At 33.8% G+C, this 20506-nt stretch overlaps 1 protein-coding gene across 1 annotated transcript; it reads left to right on the plus strand.

The window, feature by feature from the left end:
• The first annotated feature begins 1066 nt into the window (after positions 1-1066).
• On the plus strand, positions 1067-15187 carry mef2b (myocyte enhancer factor 2b). Its single transcript, XM_073844720.1, has 8 exons — positions 1067-1144; positions 2237-2440; positions 3085-3207; positions 3288-3465; positions 10889-11052; positions 13523-13619; positions 13773-13875; positions 13960-15187. Exons 1-8 carry the CDS (start codon positions 1091-1093, stop codon positions 14297-14299), a joined length of 1263 nt encoding a protein of 420 aa, XP_073700821.1. The 5' UTR covers positions 1067-1090; the 3' UTR covers positions 14300-15187.
• The last annotated feature ends 5319 nt before the right edge of the window (positions 15188-20506 follow it).

Raw genomic sequence — 20506 nt, forward strand, 5'->3', positions numbered from 1 at the left:
CTTTCCCTTCATCGAACGCACTGTTATTCTAAGTGCGGTTGTAACGCTAATGCTAACTTTACTCTACCTTTAAATGGAGATGACATATTTTTAACCGGTGCCCTGTGGAAATGCGCATGTTTCTGTTGGGATAACCCAGACTGCGGGGGTGTTAGCCTGTGCGCCCGGGCTAACTTTACTCCCAGTTGACCCTCGGGAGGGTATAAGTACACAAACGTCCGTAATTCGTGGTTGTGAAGTCAGGATGGTAGTTGGTTTTGGCTGAAGACAACACATATGAGCAGTTCACATTATATTTACAAAAGCAATATGTGATCCTGGACCACAAAACCAGTCGTAAGGGTCAATTTTGTGAAACTGAGATGTATACATCATCTGAAAGCTAAATAAATTTGATTTCCACTGATGTATGGTTTGTTAGGATATGACAATATTTGACTGAGATACAACTATTTGAAAATCTGGAATCTGAGGGTGCAAAAAAATCTAAATATTGAGAAAATCGCCTTTAAAGTTGTCCAAATAAAGTTCTTAGAAATGCATATTACTAATCTACTAAGTATTACTAAGTTTTGATATATTTATAGTAAGAAATTTACAAAATATCTTCATGAAACATGATCTTTACTTAATATCCTAATGATTTTTGGCATAAAAGAAAAATTTATCATTTTGACCTATACAATGTTTGGCTATTGCTATAAATATAACCGTGCAACTTAAGACTGGGTTTGTGGTCCAGGGTCACATATAAAGTATTAAATCTATATTATATATATAAATATAAATATAAATATATATATATATATATATATAATTAAATATTATAAATATATAATATGTATATTATTATATTTTATATTATATGATATACAAAATGTTATTTGTTATTTATAATATTATTTTTTATTTTATATTATGCTGTATTTCTCTGTTTCTCACAGTGTTCTTTTCTGTAAATTAGTATAAAAATGTAAGTATAAAAGTCTAAAAAGTCTAAAAAGTGTATAGAAATAAAAACGTCACACATTGTAATAATAACTGTCCTGTCTGCTGATTTAGGAAAAACCCACTCCGAACACAAAGCATCATGGGGCGGAAGAAAATACAGATCTCTCGGATTCTTGACCAGCGAAATCGACAGGTTTGTACTTGTTTCATTGTATTCGTTTTCATTTTGTTTCGTTTCATTTAAATTGAACAAGAAATGATATATCTATCTAAACATATTTTTTTCTATAATATGACATTATTGTGTTGTGTGTGAAACTGAATATTAAGTAGGAAATAATGTAGGGGGAGTTTGATTTTGACTATTAGAATTTAATATTTAATTTAATTTAATATTTAATTTTATTTATTTATTTATGTTATATTGAGTTTTTACTTTTTTTTTATCCACTCACACAGAAAAGTTGTTTTAGGGAGCGAACAAAAGGTGTTTTTAATATGAAACCTTATGAAAACAAACTTTTTTTTTTTGTTTACTTAATAAAACCAAGGACGTTTCCACTTATTTTGATTTCATGTTGTAAAATAATCTTTATATCTTTATCGTTCACATATGTGACCCTGGACCACAAAACCTTAGTTTTAGTTAGCACGGGTATATTTGTAGCAATAGCCAAAAATACCTTGTATTGGTCAAAATTATTGATTTTTGTGCCAAAAATCATGTTCTATGAAGATATTTTGTAAATTTTCTACTGTAAATATATCAAAACTTAATTTTTGATTAGTAATATGCATTGCTATGAACTTCATTTTAACAGCTTTAAAGGCAGTTTTCTCAGTATTTAGATTTTTTTGCACCCTCAGATTCCAGATTTTCAAATAGTTGTATCTCGGCCAAATATTGTTCTATCCTAACAAACCATACATCAATGGAAAGCCTATTTATTTAAAAATAATTACCCTTATGGCTGGTTTTGTGGTCCAGGGTCACATATACCTGACAAAAACAAGTAGCTTTTTTACTTTTCAGACCATTAGCACTAAATTATGTAAGGTTTTTTGGTAGACGGTAGACTTTTGCTCTACATCAGAATGTGATATTTTAATCCAGAGCAAAAGACCTTGAGGTGTGAAACATGGGCTTTGCTATGGGGCGCATGAGACGTATGTCCAAAAAAAGACTCCAAAAAGACGCAGCGTGAGAAGTCAAACCATTATAGCTTTGTGGCATCTATCAGAAGTTTCTGTAACAATAGTCCTGTGGTTTGTTCTCTTCTTCAAGGTGACATTTACCAAGCGCAAATTTGGGTTGATGAAAAAGGCCTACGAGCTGAGCGTGCTGTGCGACTGCGAGATCGCTCTCATCATCTTCAACAGCACCAACCGTCTTTTCCAGTACGCCAGCACCGATATGGACAAAGTGCTGCTGAAGTACACCGAATACAGCGAACCTCACGAGAGCCGCACAAACACTGACATACTGGAGGTACACACCAAATCTCTCCCGTCTCAAGTGTGTTCATTATTAGTATGTTCACAAATCAGACAAGCAACCGCTACGGTTTTACTGTGTTGATATAATTGTAACATAACCAAACAAAGTCCCACAACTAGTTTGTAATTGCAAATGAAGCTGGAGGAAGTACCAGCTAAAAAAAAAATAATAATAATTAAGCAAATGATGCATTAATTTGATCAAAAGTGACATAAAAGACATTCTAAATGTCACAAAGGTGTCCTGGAAAAAATTTCACAAAAAATATATATAAGCAGCACAACTATTTTCAACATTGATAAGTTTCTTGAGCATCAAATCAGCCTATTATAGTGATTTCTAAAGAATCATGTGACACTGAAGACTGGAGTAATGATGCTGAAAAGGAATAAATTGCATAAATTGCATTTTAAAATATATTAAAACATAAAGCACTTCTTAAAAATTGCAATAATAATTTTCTGTATTTTTAATCAAATAAATGCAGCCCTAAGCCTTTTTCTCATTAGAAATAATTTGTTTCATTAGAAACCTGAGTATCATGTTATATTGAGTTGTGGTTCTCATAAGGTTCGAATTCAGCCAGTTCTCTCTTTTCTCCTCTCTTCCATCCTCTTTCTCTCTGAGCGCTCCAGACTTTGAGAAGAAAAGGACTGGGGTTGGATAGCGCAGATATTGATCAGGAAGACAGTGTGGCGAATGGAACGGACAAATATCACGACGGCATGGATCTCTCCATCGCTCGCCAGCGCTATTATGTTAGTACAATCGAGATGAACCGAAGGCATGTATTTATTTGATAGGTATGTCGAAAGTAATGTTATAAATACATTCACAGGCTCCTACACTCCTGCCAGAAGTGATGGGTGCAAGTACCGAAAATGGATACAGCAACCCCTCCAATCCAAACCTAGGTTCCCATCGGACTCCATCCTACAAACCTTTGTGTACCAGACCGGGCTCAACCGGTTCTGTCAGCTCCAACTCCCATCCAGCTCTCATGGGACCGCATGCAGGTAAGGTCCATGTTGTTTAAAATGGCCAAGACATTTCCAAATATGACAAGACTTAAGGTCGTTGCACACTGAGTCCGAAATCTTCATATGCAAGGCAAGGCAAGTTTATTTATATAGCACATTTCATACACAATGGCAATTCAAAGTGCTGTACATAAAAGGAATTAAAATCATAATAGCATAAAAATCATAAAAATTTTAAATGATAATCACAACAATAAGAACATTTAAGATGATTAAAAAAATTGATTTTAAAATTAATTAGCACAGTAAAATGATTATACATAAAATAATGCAGTCTGTTCGGACGTAGCACAGTGCTCATTCAATAAATGCACAACTGAACAGATGAGTTTTGAGTCTGCATTTAAATGTGGCTAATGTCTTAGCACATCTTCGAGGAAAAAAGTCTGAATTGCCTGATGTAAAGTGGCTTTTGTGAGAAAAGTCATAATTGCAAGAAAGAATAAAAAAATTTGAGATATAAACTCAGAATTATTAGAAAAAAAGTCAGAATTGCGAAATGTAATTTCGAGATGTAAACTCGCAACTGCAAGACAAAAAGTCAGAATTGTGAGATATAAACTCACAATTGTGAGATGTAATCTTGCAAATGCAAGAAAAAAGTCAGAATTGCAAGATGTAAAATCCTAATTGCAAAAAAGTCAGAATTGTGAGACAAACTGAGAATTGCAAGAATAAAATAATTGCAAGATGTAAACTCATAATTGTGAGGAAAAAAGTCAGAACTGTGAGGAAAAAAATCAGAATTGTGAGAAAAAAGTCAGAGTTCCGAGAAAAAAGTCTGAATTTTGGGATGTGAACTCGCAATTGCGAGAAAAAAAGACAGAATTGTGAGATGTAAGCTCAGAATTTCGAGAAAAAAGTCAGAATTGCTAGTTTTTATCTCACAATTCTGACTTTATTTCTTGCAATTGCAAGTTTTTATCTTGCAATGCTGACTTTATAACTTGCAATTGTGAGAAAAAAGTCAGAATTGCGAGATGTTAATTCCTAATTGCAAAAAAGTCAGAGTTGCGAGATGTAAACTCGTAATTGTGAGAAAAAAAATCTGAATTGCGAGGTGTAAACTCTCAATTGTGAGAAAAAAAATCTGAATTGCGAGGTGTAAACTCTCAATTGTGAGAAAAAAGTCAGATTTGCAAATTTTTATCCCAAAATTCAGACTTTATAACTCGCAATTCAAAAAAAGACATAGTTGTGAGAAAAAAGTCAGAATTGCAAGATCTAAACTCACAAATGCATGAAAAAAGTCTGAATAATGAGATGTAAACTCACATTTGCGATAAAATTGCACTTTGAGTCTTGAAAAATATGAAATATGAAATCTTCTTTTTATTTTTTTTTTTTTTTTCTGTATTCGTCATCCTTTCCTGTCAAAATGCTTGCACCTGATCCAAAATTCTTTATGAAGAACGAAAGTTTCAGAAGCAGTATGTGAACATGATTGACACAACGTGAGGTCGTATTTGTTTTTTAACGCGCGCAGATTTCGGACGAAAATTTTCAGACTCAGTGTGCAATGACATTTACTCCTCACTAATAAAAAAGGTTATATTTAAAGGGATAGTTCACCCAAAAATGAAAATTCTGTCATTAATTACTCACCATCATGTCGTTCCAAACCTGCAAGACCGTTGAAACACAAATTAAGATATTTTTGATGAATTAAGTTGAATTAAGTCATTATTTTTGTTTTGTACACACAAAAAGTATTCCTCGTAGCTTCATAACATTATGGTTGAACCACTGACGTCACATGGACTATTTCATCAATGTCCTTCCGACCTTTCTGGGCCTTGAAAGCTCTCAGATTTCATCAAAAATATCTTAACTTGTGTTCTGAAGATGAACAAAGGTCTAACAAGTTTGGAACAACATGAGGGTGAGTAATTAATGACTGAATTTTCATTTGTAGGTAAACTGTCCCTTTAAAGCTAAGTTAAAGTAGTGGTTGAAGCATAAACTGCAAGTTATTTGAGGAGGAACATTGTTATAATTACTGTTGTTATTCATATTATTGTTATTACGCACATGTTACTGTTATTATTAAACACTGCATTGTGAACCTAGTCAGTGTGCAGAAGATGTAATGCTATGCAAACTATGTTTATTCACGATTTATTATGGGTACCATAGCTTTCCCATTTTGTTTGCAAACTCTTTTTTAGTTTGTGGTTTCAAGCTAATACCACTGTGAATAGCAATATGGAGAGCAAATAGTGGCAGAAGTCTTTAAACAGAAAGTGTGAAATTTGACCGCCTCTACGTGCACTGTTCGACCACGTTAATGGGGCAATTTTGGACAAATATTTTTTGTATCCGTAGACATGCAAATTCAGACTGTGTTAGGTGTCAGTTTTCGTCATGTTTCTTTGGTACATGTAAAAGACACGCAGTTTTACCGTGTTAAGACGACAAATTTGAACCGCACACATGTTTGAATTTTTGTGTCCATGTATTTTTTTAAAGAATATTTATCTCTAGATTTATCACTCATGAACAAATATAACATGTGAAGTTTGCATATGTGCATACCAGTGTATCATTATGACATCCTCCAAGAATAAACATGACATCAGATGTTTGTATATGTATATACCAATGTACCATTATGTGAGCAAATATAGCAAAATACTATCAAATAGAGCAGTTTCATTGGCTGTTGTATGTGTTGTCGCGTTAACGCCAACAAAAAGTGTGTTGACATGGTCAAATTTCACACTTTCCATTTAGACTTTTGGCCCCGTACACCCTCCATATAGCAATTGTCTGACTTTCTTGCTTTTATCTACTGATGTGATGTAAACACGCACAGACTAATTTCGAAATAAACCCACCTGGATCATTTTTTATAATTATCAGTTACCGTAGTGGTTTAAGGTTAAACAAAAACATGTACTTTATGATGGACTCACGCATTATTAAAATTGTATTAATTGCGAGCAGCAAAAAGTAACGTAGTGTGGCTTTAACAACATCAGCTACTGTATATGTACCGCATAAATTGTTTTTCAGTTGTGCTAAGTGTTTTGTGGACACCAACCACTAAAGCTGTTTACCGTACTGTACTTATTATAGTCATTATCGGATGGGGTTACACAGAATGGCAATGAGGAACGCTCCCCGAGTGGAGTATTTTAGTACTTGCACACAGGAAGTTCTCATATATGAAACAGCCCACCCTCTCAACCACGCACACATATGAAACAGTAGCTGAAGACAGAGCTGTGGTTTCTGAGCAGAATGTCACACCTGCTGGACTTTTTGATGCTGTGCCTCTTCATCTCCTTATTACTATTAGCAGTGCTGCATGGGAATGTTCTACTCAAAGCGACCTGTGGTCAGAATCCAGCACTATTAACGCTAGCCAAAGTGTCACATGCATCAGAATGCAGCTATTAATTGTGAGGGTGGACTTGAGAAAGAATAGAAGTAGTTTGATGTACCAGGGCTTGATTTTTAAACATAATTTATTTTTCTTGGGCAAAGGGTCAAAACATTTTTACTGTGCTTTTATTTATTTAGTGTATATTTCAAAAACTTGTATTTATTTATTTTACATATTTATTTATTTAGACAAAAATGAAATTCTGCAATGAAAATAATATTAAAATTTAAAAACTATGATAATCTAGTCAGCTACGAAAGCCAATTTCTGTTAATGAATAAAAAATGAAAAAAGGTAGTTCTAGTTTACATTTAGCAATTCTGTTTTTCTCAGAATTGTGAGATATAAGCTCCTAATTGCAAGTTATAAAGTCAGAATTAAAAAGTCCCACTCAGACTTCTCACAGTTCTGAGAAAAAAAGTCATAATGGCACAAAAAAAGTCTGAATTGTGAGAAGAAAAGTCAGAATTGCGAAATGTAAACTCACAATTGCCGAAAAAAAAAAAAAGAGTCTGAATTGTGAGATGTAAACTTGCATTTGCAAGAAAAGTCATAATTGCAAGAAAGGAGTAAAAATTGTGAGATATAAAAAATCTGAATTGTAAGATATAAACTCTCAATTGCAAAAAAAAGTCAGAATTTCGAGATGTAAGCTCGCAATTACGAAAAAAAAACCTGATTTGCAAGATGTATACTCTTAACTGCGAAAAAAGTCAGAATTTCGAGATGTAAACTCGCAGTTGCAAATAAAGTCAGAATTGCGAGAAAGTAAAAATTGTGAGATATGAACTCAGAATTGCAAAAAAGTCAGAATTTCAAGATGTAAACTCGCAATTGCGAAAAAAAAAAAAGACAGAATTTCGAGATGTAAACTCGCAATTGCTACCCTGGAAATCAGGAGGTCTCGCGAGAGCACAATTTGAATTGTCTCTGCAAGACACTCTGGCATCGAGCAATGATGCACGTTACTGCATTACGTAAGCAGTAGTGGGATCCAATCAAATCGGTGTATCTGATGTAGGCGGGCCAGAGGCGAGCTAAGCTGATGACGACAGCGCTGCGATGTCCGGAATCATTTAGTACACCAGTTGTTTGAAACGGCTTTGGCCGCTACAATGAACGAGTTAGACTTGGCTTTTCATTTAAAAGAGGAACAGAAAACCACGCTCAAATCGTTCCTTTGCAAGAAGGACGTTTTTGCTGTTTTGCCGACTGGATACGGCAAGGTTTTAATCTATCAGTTAGCTCCGCTGGTAGCTAAGCGTATGGGGTGTATTGTTGTGATTGTCCAATTGCGTGCAGTGAGAGTTTCAAATGCATGCTTGGTGCCGCCCCTCGAGTTAGGCCCTTTTCATTGCTCGATGCCAGACCCTTAGTCTTAATAGATTAGGGTCTGGATTTTTTCCAGGCTACGCAATTGCAGGAAAAAAGTTGGAATTGCGAGATGTAAACTCGCATTTTCGAGAAAAGTCAAAATTGCTAGAAAGAAGTAAAAATTGTGAGATATAAACTCAGAATTACGGAAAAGGTCAGAATTTTGAGATGTAAACTCACAATTGCGAAAAAAGTCAGAATTGCGAGATGTACATTTTTACTGCAATGTAAACTCACAATTGCGAGAAAAAAAGTCAGAATTTCAAGACGTAAACTTGCGAACTGCAAGACAAAAATACAAGTCTAAATTGTGAGAAAAAAGTACAAATTGTGAGATATATATATATATATAAATAACAATTGCAAGGAAAAAAATCCGAATTACGAGAAAAATGCAAAAATTGTGAAAGATAATCTTAGAATTAGAATGTAGAATGTAATTTTTTTTCTGTTTTCTTCATAATTGCAAAAAAATCACTTTCTAATTCGCAATTGTGAATTTATATCACGATTCTGAAATAAAAAAAAGTCAGAACTGCAAGTTTGTTGGCCAATTCTGATAAATAAAATCAGCATTGCAAGATGTAAACAAAATGTGTTATTCGGTGGCAGAAATGGGCTTCCATAGTCAGCTGTGGCATTTTATTTTTATTTTTTTTTAAAGTGTATTTGAAAACTTCATGTATGCATTTCTGTGAATTTTAAACTATGATATTCTAGATAGAAAGTGAAATTATTATTTTTTTTGTTAAAGTATTATTATTATTATTATTTGTTGATTTATTTAATTATTTTGAATGAGTTGCGGCAATACTGTTTATAAAAATGTAAAGAATTAGGCGTACTTATTTACCAAGAGGACAATAGTGTCACTAAAGAGACAATATGATTTAATTGTGTGCTTTCAGAGCCGTCACAAGTTGACATGTATGAGCAAAATGTCATTTTCATACAGGTCTCAAGCCTAGATAGTGAATATACAGTCGTGGCCAAAAGTTTTGAGAATGACACAAATATTAGTTTTCACAAAGTTTGCTGCTCAACTGATTTTAGATCTTTGTTTCAGTTGTTTCTGTGATGTACTGAAATATAATTACAAGCACTTCATACGTTTCAAAGGCTTTTATCGACAATTACATGACATTTATGCAAAGAGTCAGTATTTGCAGTGTTGGCCCTTCTTTTTCAGGACCTCTGCAATTCGACTGGGCATGCTCTCAATCAACTTCTGGGCCAAATCCTGACTGATAGCAACCCATTCTTTCATAATCACTTCTTGGAGTTTGTCAGAATTAGTGGGTTTTTGTTTGTCCACCCGCCTCTTCTCAATGGGATTAAGATCTGGGGAGTTTCCAGACCATGGACCCAAAATGTCAACGTTTTGGTCCCCGAGCCACTTAGTTATCACTTTTGCCTTATGGCACGGTGCTCCATCGTGCTGGAAAATGCATTGTTCTTCACCAAACTGTTGTTGGATTGTTGGAAGAAGTTGCTGTTGGAGGGTGTTTTGGTACCATTCTTTATTCATGGCTGTGTTTTTGGGCAAAATTGTGAGTGAGCCCACTCCCTTGGATGAGAAGCAACCCCACACATGAATGGTCTCAGGATGCTTTACTGTTGGCATGACACAGGACTGATGGTAGCGCTCGCCTTTTCTTCTCCGGACAAGCCTTTTTCCAGATGCCCCAAACAATCGGAAAGAGGCTTCATCGGAGAATATGACTTTGCCCCAGTCCTCAGCAGTCCATTCGCCATACTTTTTGCAGAAGATCAATCTGTCCCTGATGTTTTTTTTGGAGAGAAGTGGCTTCTTTGCTGCCCTTCTTAACACCAGGCCATCTTCCAAAAGTCTTGGCCTCACTGTGCGTGTAGATGCGCTCACACCTGCCTGCTGCCATTCCTGAGCAAGCTCTGCACTGGTGGCACTCCGATCCCGCAGCTGAATCCTCTTTAGGAGACGATCCTGGCATTTGCTGGACTTTTTTGGACGCCCTGAAACCTTCTTAACAAGAATTGAACCTCTTTCCTTGAAGTTCTTGATGATCCTATAAATTGTTGATTTAGGTGCAATCTTAGTAGCCACAATATCCTTGCCTGTGAAGCCATTTTTATGCAACGCAATGATGGCTGCACGCGTTTCTTTGCAGGTCACCATGGTTAACAATGGAAGAACAATGATTTCAAGCATCACCCTCCTTTTAACATGTCAAGTCTGCGATTCTAACCCAATCAGCCTGACATAATGATCTCCAGCCTTGTGCTGGTCAACATTCTCACCTGAGTTAACAAGACGATTACTGAAATGATCTCAGCAGGTCCTTTAATGACAGCAATGAAATGCAGTGGAAAGTTTTTTTCGGGATTAAGTTAATTTTCATGGTAAAGAAGGACTATGCAATTCATCTGATCGCTCTTCATAACATTCTGGAGTATATGCAAATTGCTATTATAAAAACTTAAGCAGCAACTTTTCCAATTTCCAATATTTATGTAATTCTCAAAACTTTTGGCCACGACTGTACTGTGTCTGATAAGGAAAATTTCCTGTTTCAGTGAGCGATAGAGTGAGTAGGAGAGAGAAACTGAAAAAATCATTTCAACCACATCTTGTTTTTCACTTCCCATATGACTGTGAAGGTCTGGGCTACACGATGTTCTCTCATGGCAACCTGAGCAGGGCCTTAGAGATGAAGACTCCGCCCCCTATGAATATGACCAATGACGGACGGCGCATTGACGCTCACGGCGGACTGTGTGGGACCCGCAGCAATCTGGCCAATGCAGTGAGAGAGTCTACAAAAGTACTCACTCGTACACTGAAATGAATCTTTTGTCACTCTTTTGTCAGAAAGAGGCAACTTTACTCTAATCTTTATTTCCTGGTGGCTCCTTATATTAATGTTTTATAAATAAATAAATAATGTCATTATAAAATACAGAACAGAAAAAGTTGCTCATGTGCATTCAAATATGTGACTCTGGAGCACAAAGCCAGTCTTAAGTAGCATGGATATATTTGTAGCAATAGCCAAATATACACTGTATGGGTCAAAATGATTGATGTTTCTTTTATGATTTTATAAAAGCATTAGGATATTAAGTAAAGATCACGTTCCTTGAAGATATTTTGTAAATTTCCTATTGTAAATATATTAAAACTAAATTTTTGATTAGTAATATGCATTGCTAAGAACTTCATTTGGACAACTTTAAAGGCAATTTTCTCAACATTTAGATTTTTTGGCACTCTCAGATTTTAGATATTGGTTTTGTGGTCCAGGGTCAAAATATGATATAAAGTTATATGACATTTCTAAATACAGGCATTTTATAATGAGAGAGAACAATATAGCATTGACGTATAATATTAATATTTAACATTATTTTAAGAGTTATTATATTATACATTTAAGTACATTTTATATTGTTATTAATTCAAGTATGTCATATAATATTAGTTCATAATGTTAATATCTTGCATATCAATTTTATAAATTATTGTTATTATGAAAATAAATATGATTTAAAGTTTTAAAAATAGACATTTAATGATATAATAATGTAGTATTAATTTAATTTTAATGTTTGTCATATCAGTTTTACACATTAAATTAAAATAAATTATTAGTTTATTTAAATAGAATATCAATATCAGCAATATATTATAACTTAAAGTATATTATATTATATTATATTATATTATATTGTATTATATTATATTATAATTTGTTAAATAACACTATATAATTTTTATAAATTCACATTTTACATATTGATTTCATACATTTTATGGCATTTCTGTCATATATATTGATATTTTATTTTGAATTTTTTTGTATATTAATCTTGTAAATTATTAATAGTATATCAATTTATAATACTAATATTTTTACATGTCCAGTATATCACACTAATGATGTGATATATAATGTAGCAAAATATTATAACTTAATGTATATTATATTATATTATATTATATTATATTATATTATATTATATTATATTATATTATAATACTAAGTTGTTAAATAACACTATATAATTTTTATAAATTCATAATTTACATATTGAGTTTATAAATTATTGTATTTATGGAAAATACATTATTTACAGTTTTATGGCATTTCTGTCATATATATTGAATTTATTTGTATATTAATCTTGTAAATTATTAATATAATATAATATTATATTATATTATATAACTGACAATGTGATATATAATTTTTACAAATTATAATATAATATATGTATATAATATGTATATATATAAATATATAAATGTAATACATTTAAATTAAAGTCATAAATTAAAGATTTATCAATTAAAATATTTTATAAATATATTCATGGAAAATACATGATTAAACGTTTTATGCTATTTATATATATATATATATATATTTTTTTTTTTTTTTTTTTTAATCAAATTGATAGTCATATTAATGTTATAAATTATTAATATAATGTAATATACTATACTATACAATAATATAATAGTGAGATTTAAATTAACAATTATATTATATTATTATTAATTTGTTAAATAATACTATATCATTTTCAAATTTATATAAATTATTGTATTTATGGAACTACATGATGTAACATTTTATGGCATTTCTATCAAATTTATTGATATTTATCATATTGATATTATAAATTTGATAATATAATATAAAATAATATAATAATGTCCAATAACCGATGATATGATATATTTAAAAAATAACAATGATTTGTAATATAATATAATATAATATTTAAATTTGCATGTGCAGTAAATTTCAGAAATTATTGTATTCATAGAAAAAAAGCTTGACATTTTTCTGGCATTTCTATTTTATTGATATTTAAGCATATGGATGTTTGTTATATTAATGTTATAATATAATATAATATAATATTTGCATGTCCAATAACTAATGATGTGATATATAATGTATTTTACAACTTTAAGTATATATTAATTATATTATTTTTTATTATATTATTTTTTATATATTATATATAGATTTTTTTATTAATTTGTAATATAATATAATGTAATATAATATAATATAATATAATAGTGATGTTCAAGTTTACATGTCCAATAACTAATGATGTGATTATGTATTATTATATTATATTATATTATATTATAGTTTATTACTATAATATAATGTGATATCATTTCATTTAAGTAAACATAACTTCATGATAGTGATATTTATAATATTATCACTTTTGTGGTTACTTAAATTGTCTTTTCCTTTGGTTCCCATCTAGAGAGCACTCTATCAGAGTATGCATGCTGGGGGCCACATGATGGCGATGGGAAAAACAGGCTTACTGGGACACAGTCTGGCCAACTACGGGGCCTCAGGTGGGGGCCCAATCTTCATTCAGACTACTGTCTGCAAATTAATAATACGCAAACAAAAATACTATAACGCGACATTTTACAAATTATTCTAATAAACAGCAAAACATCAATGTGCAAAAAGGAAGGAAACACTAACAGTCCGTTACCCTTTAGAATACAGCCACCCAAGCTACACTATGGGCTTTCAGCGCAATTCGATGAATACCTGGCAACCTTTGTCCCACCAGGACACCCACCAGTCCATGATCAGCCCTGGGTGAGAATTTGTTTATTATTATATATATATAAGTATTTCTAAAACTCAAATATCTGCACATCATGTTCATGTCACTGTCCACAGGATGGCATCAGGAGTAAACTGCTCATACCCGTCCCAGTGCTCCTCCCCTTCCTCGCCGCCACACCCCTCCCTCAACCTGAGCATCAAATCAGAGCGCGCCTCTCCTGAGCACATGCTCTCAGCCTCGCCCCCTAGCCATCACATGCTCCAGCACTCACCAATGGAAGAGCCCAAAGCGACCAGCTGCCCTCCGTCAGAGGAATACACAGTTATGGAGAGGGACGAGATACAGAAGAGCGGTTACTCTGGCCAGCATGGGCAAAACAGAGAACCTGGAGGAGAAGGGAAAAGCCACCAGCCTCTGAAGCAACCTGACGTCAGTAATGGATGGATAAGATAATTGCCATGGCCCTTTTACGGTCTTAAAGGAATAGTTCACCCCAAAATTAAAATTTGCTAAACGTTTACTCACCCTCAGACCATGTAAGATGTTTGTTGAAATGTTTGAAGAGTTTGTTGCTTCAGATTTGGATTTAGCATTACATCACTTGCTCACCAATAGATCCATTGTGGTGAATGGGTGCCGTCGGAATGTGACTCCAAACAGTTGATAAAAACATTACAAATATCCACACAACTCCAGTCCATCAATTAACATCTTGTGAAAAGCTGATTTGTTTGGACTCTCTATCTGACGGCACCCATTCACTGCAGGACTAAGAAACACCTTTTTTTATTAATACTGTCAGCATTCAAATGCTGAACTTGTTTAGAAATGTGATTCCTGTTTTTTTCCCTCACATAAATGTGTAAATTACTGTAGAGTCTTAAATGATTTTCATGTAAATGATCTTCACTCAGGACAGACTGCTTTTATAATTTTCAACCAAAGGGTTTTTTTATGCAAAAAAAAAAAGAAAAAAAAGAAAAAGAAAAAACAATATTGTCTTGATAATACATAAAATCCTTTGCATTATTTCTGGCATTACCTATATATTGTGTAATATTTTATTTCCTTTGCTTATGTTTTTCACTTGTGCTTGCGTTATGGGTTTGTGTGAATGATGCATACCACCATGTACCTTCCTGAAGTATTGTCAGTTGAAGTTTGTTATAATGGCCACAAGAGGGTGGCACATAAACATATCAGGCATCTGAATGCTTCTTGTTGAAATGACACATTGTAACCTAACTTTTATTTTATAATGAATAAATAATTGCGTTTGTACATGTTGAGTAGTATCACATTTGGTAAGGCTTCTTGGTGTATAAGGGCATCATTTGGCAACATTTCATTTCTTATATCACTGGTTCTCCACTATGTATTTGGTGCCCACTAGATGGCCTCAGCGAGCTTTCTTATTTACTTTAATATATTGACTTAAAATATGATTTACAAGTATTGTAATAGACAGTTTTAATAGAATAATTTAATTAAAATTGTAAAACAAACATTTCTGTTCATATTTTGTATACCGCGACAGGAACGCTACATGAGCTAATTAGCATTTGTTTTGTTTTGTTTTTTGCTTTTTTTTGCAATGAGGTAATGATTCGGGGGTTTAAAAAGAAACAACGACCATTTAAATTAGGTTTTCACTAAAATACCCATGTGTAAGCATGTTTCCCGCCAAAAGGTGATAAGATTCTTTGGGCACTTTCCAGGCTGAGCACTGAAATACCCCCTCAACAAGCATATTGGCAATTTTGCGGTATATATCTAAGTAACATGGAACAGGTAAGGTTAACCTTGTGTTAACTTAACATAAATAAAAACATGGTTGTGAGAGAGTCAGCGTTTTGTGCGGTAATACGAAACAAATATTTTAATTTACATAACAATACGTTTTCCAGAGTTTTGCCCAATGAAAGTTAGTTAAAAACGTTTTTTTTTTTTAAATAACGAAGTCAAGCTAAAGCTGTTGAAAACAGTCTGGAAAGATATTATTTTTTAAGTACCACCTCAATAAGCATATTGGAAATTTTGTGGTATATATCGAAGTACAGGTAAGGTTATACTTGTATTAACCTGACATAAATGGAAACGAAGTTGTGTGAGTCAGCGTTTAATAGAACTTTTAATTTTGACAAAAATAAGTTTTCCAGTGTTTAACCCAATAAAAGCCATTTGGAATACGTACGTTTCTTTAACATAAAGTCAAGGTAAAACTGCTGAAAACAGTCTGGAAAGATGTGTGTTTAATGGGCACTTTACAGGGTGAAGTATAAGCACCTCAATAAGCATATATTGGCAATTGTATCGACGTACCATGGTACAGGTAATGTTTTACTTGTAACTTGACTTAAATGAAAACGAGGTTGTGAGAGTCAGCGTTTTGTGCGGTAATAAAACACTTTTAATTGTGACAAAAAATACGTTTTTCAGTATCGAAGTCAAGGTAAAACTGTTGAAAACAGTCTAGAAATATGTATTTTGATGGGTTAAGTACTGAAGCACCACTTAAATAAGCATTGGCAACTTATATCGACGTACTATATAGTACAGGTAAGGTTATACTTGGATTTAATAACTTGACATAAATGAAAACGAGGTTGTGAGATAGTGTTTTGGGCATAGGCCTACGAAAAACGTTGAATTTTTACAGAAACACGTTTTCCAGGATTTTACCCAATGAAAGTCATTTGGAAACGTATTTTATACGTTCCTTTGATATAAGGAAGACAAGGTAAAACTGTTGAAAACAGTCTGGAAAGATGTATTTTTAGGTGAAGTAAGCGTTACCTCAAAAATTGACAGTTGTGTGGTAGAAGTATGGTACAGGTAAGGTGTATTGACTTAAATGAAAACGAAGTTGTGAGAGAGTCAGCGTTTTGTGTGGTATTCACCCAATGAAGTTTCACCCAATGAAAACCAGTTGATTTAACGTTTTTTTGACATAACGAAGTCAAGGTAAATCTGTTGAAAACAGTCTGGAAAGATGTGTTTTTAATGGGCACTTTACAGGGTGAAGTAAGCACTAAGCATATTCGCAATTTTGTCGTATAAGTATCATGGTGCAGGTAAGGTTACTTGAATTAACCTGATATAAATGAAAACGAGGTTGTGAGAGAGTCAGTGTTTTGTGCGGTAACTTTTCATTTAGACAACGTTCTCTGGTGTTTAACTCAAAAGCCAGTTGGAAAACGTAGGCCTATGTCTGGAAATTTGTCTGTTGGGCATTTTACATAAGCATATTGGCATTTTTTGTTGTAGGCTATATATCGAAGTACCATGGTACAGGTAAGATTATACTTGTATTAACTTGACATAATTGAAAATGAGGTTGTGAGAGAGTCAGCATTTTTTGTGCGGTATTACAAAAAACTTAATTTTCACACACACACACACACACACACACACACACACACACACACACACACACACACAAAATACGTTTACCCAATGAAAGCCTGTTGTAACTAGTCTAACGAAGTCAATGTAAAACAGTTAAAAACAGTCTGGAAAATATGTAGGCTATTTTTAATGTTTAATTGGCTTTACTAATCAAATGGCTTTTTAACATTTCGCTTTCAAATTAAAACATGGCGGGAAGCGCATTACCGTCTAAAAACCACCATTAGCGCCATTTTAAACGGCTTTTTAGCGTAATGTTGAAAGACGTGTAAGCCTAGATAGTCTGACATATGAATGACAATAAATGAACATCATCTGCACAATGCTGAAGCTATTCAAAACAGTGTGTTATCAGATATTCAAGCAGATCTTCAGTCTGTCAGATCACTGTTACTATATACACTACTGATTATAATCACCATACCTTAATACAAACACTTCCGCAATGTCTGAACACAATTATATTCAAATCCTATTTCTCAGACACCCATCCACACCATCTTGAACCCCTTGAGCTATTAAAAAACAGAAAATTGGCTGGAATTACCCATCTCCCCAGCTCGTCAGCACACCCTACCATACCGTGGTTGAAAAGAGGGCTGCAGAGGTCACGTCTGGGCAGGTCTCGGGGGGCCGATGGGGCGAGTCTGCGGGGCACGTCTGAATGGTCCTCGGTCCAGTCCCTATAGCAACAGTCGGGTCTCAGACTGGGCCTCCTGACAGATGCACATAATTAATGTGATTATATAGATATGTCAACCCCGTCACCCTCCACTTCATTAAGCCAGACACGGCCTCCAGACGTGTCATCAGCCAGCCCGACGTGGGAAAAAATATCCGTCTGAGTATAAGATGAGACGTTATTGGGACAGCACCGGTCTGGTGGCGAGACAGAGGATATAGACACAAATGCGCTAGGCGATTAATGAATATCTACCTACAATGCCTCAAATATCCCCCAATAATAACATGTACATTAGTTTGTAAAGAAGTGACAAGCAAAAATGTTTTTTTTTTTTTAATGTACAATTGTTTTTTAGATGTATATAATAAAATAGTTTAAAAGAGACACAGCAGTCCATATAGGGCTGAAATAAGAGCACAAATATACATTTTACTGGGTTTATTTTGTCATGACTTAAACCAGTCGTATTCCTACATGCCAGCTAATAAACCAGTCAGACGAATGACCATCTGACCCTTTGAATGGGACGTTGTCTGTTCTGACTGTGGAAGTCCCGTTTTATCAGCCATTAATCATGTCATCTTTCAGACACAACACTAAACGCTTGAGCAAAGCAATGGAGGAATATGGGTTTTGATGTTAGCGGGAGAAATCTACATTAGGTAATAATGCTAATGATTTGCTCTTTAACAAAAGACAATATACAAATATTTTACCTTTAGTATAGGCATTGCAATTAAAACAATGTATTTTATTTGTGAACTTACATTCAACTATTCTTTTTAACAGTTAATTTATAACTGTTTTTTAATTTTTCAGATTAACAGTCATCAAAGCTCAAACAATGGTCACAAACACAGAGATTTACTTTAAATTTAACCAAGCTGATTACTCACAAACTCACAGAAATCGAATTTTAATGCCATTTTAAGTCTTATTTTAAGTATCTCATTGGTTATATCCGAGTGTTTGAGTTTTTTTACTTACAGTAGGTTTTGAAATTAGTCTTCCCATTGACGCCATTATTGTTAATGCAAGAGGTGGAATTTATTGCATGAACCAATCACAGGCGATCATAACCAGTCATATCCAATCATATCGCTTTAGGGTGTCTGTTAAAACTCAATGGGCTCAGGGGAGGCAAGATTGACGTGGACTCCTGTTGTAACTTTACCTGCTGGTGTCACTGTTGGACAATGTTTCTTTAGAAAAACAAGTAATTTATAATTTTTTAATGGCTTATGGATCAGCGATCTCCACTAAAACTGATTGGGCAGATCAAATTGTAATTCGTAGAGACTTAAACCTTGGAGGGGATGGTAGCACTCACACCGTGTAAAACGTCACTAAGGCTCAACCCAATCAACCTGATGGGGGCATTACAGCGATCAAAAGTGTGAAATTGCTCATAACTCCTACACCATCAGTCAGGTTCAAGTGTCTTATTTCATTGGAATCCTCGGCTCACGCTGGACAAAATGCATGCCTCAGATTCAATTGCGAAATTGTCGGTATTTTGGATTTTTTGAAAAACCTACTTTTGCAAAATAGTCCTAGGTCATTCGCACCAAACCAGTGCAGGTAGATTCTCAGAAGAGTGAATATCAATAATTATCAAAAAAGTTAAAAAATTTTCAATTGCAAAGGCACGCCAAAAGGTACGAAATGGCAAAATTTGGGGGTATTTTAGATTTAAAAAAAATAACTACTTTTGCGAACTAGTTCTATGTTTTTCGCCCAATTGAAACCAAACCAGTGCAGGAAGATTCTCTGAAGAGTGAATATCAATAATAATAATAATAATAATAATAATAATAATAATAATAAAATTTAACTTTTGACTTACCATAACAAATGGACAGCAAAATGTTCAAAATGGTGATATATTTGGGTATTTTGAATATTTTTATTTTTTTTTGGGAAAACCTACTTTTGCGAACTAGTCCTATGTTTTGGCACTATAAGAGGGGGAAAACATTAAAATGGCCGTAGCTACTCAACCATTTGTCCTATTAACATGAAAATCGTTGTACACGGTCTTGGTCCAAAGTACCACAAGGGTCTATAAAGACGTTTGCGTATCTCCAAAAAACATGTCCAACACTGGCCACTGAAGTTTGAGCACTTATTAGACATGGTTAACTGAGGCAGATCGGAAAAAAAACGTAGTGGGCCTGTTTGACTCATAGCCCCAAAGTTCTGTGAAAATTTTGAAAGAAATCAGCCACTTTTCAAGGGCTTAACGAATGTATAATGCACAGTTTTTCGCACATCCATGCAATATTCGTGTAATTTGGTAGAACTCCTCAATCAGACAACTTTGCCTCTGGAAACACTTCTGTCAATCGAATTGTTTCTTAAACAATCGAGATGATGTAAAAAAAACCTACATTTGCGAACTAGTCCTTGGTTTTTTGCTAAATCTGAAGAAAAAAAACCAAAACAAAACACTGCGGTAGAATTCTCTGGATTCTCCAGGTCAATAATTATCAACAAATGTTGAAATCTACCCTTTGGGAAGCTATAACAGGGTCGTTAAGAAACGGGGTCTGTCTAAATTGACCCAA

This window comes from Garra rufa, chromosome 7 (genome assembly GCF_049309525.1).
Source record: "Garra rufa chromosome 7, GarRuf1.0, whole genome shotgun sequence".
Taxonomy (NCBI): domain Eukaryota; kingdom Metazoa; phylum Chordata; class Actinopteri; order Cypriniformes; family Cyprinidae; genus Garra; species Garra rufa.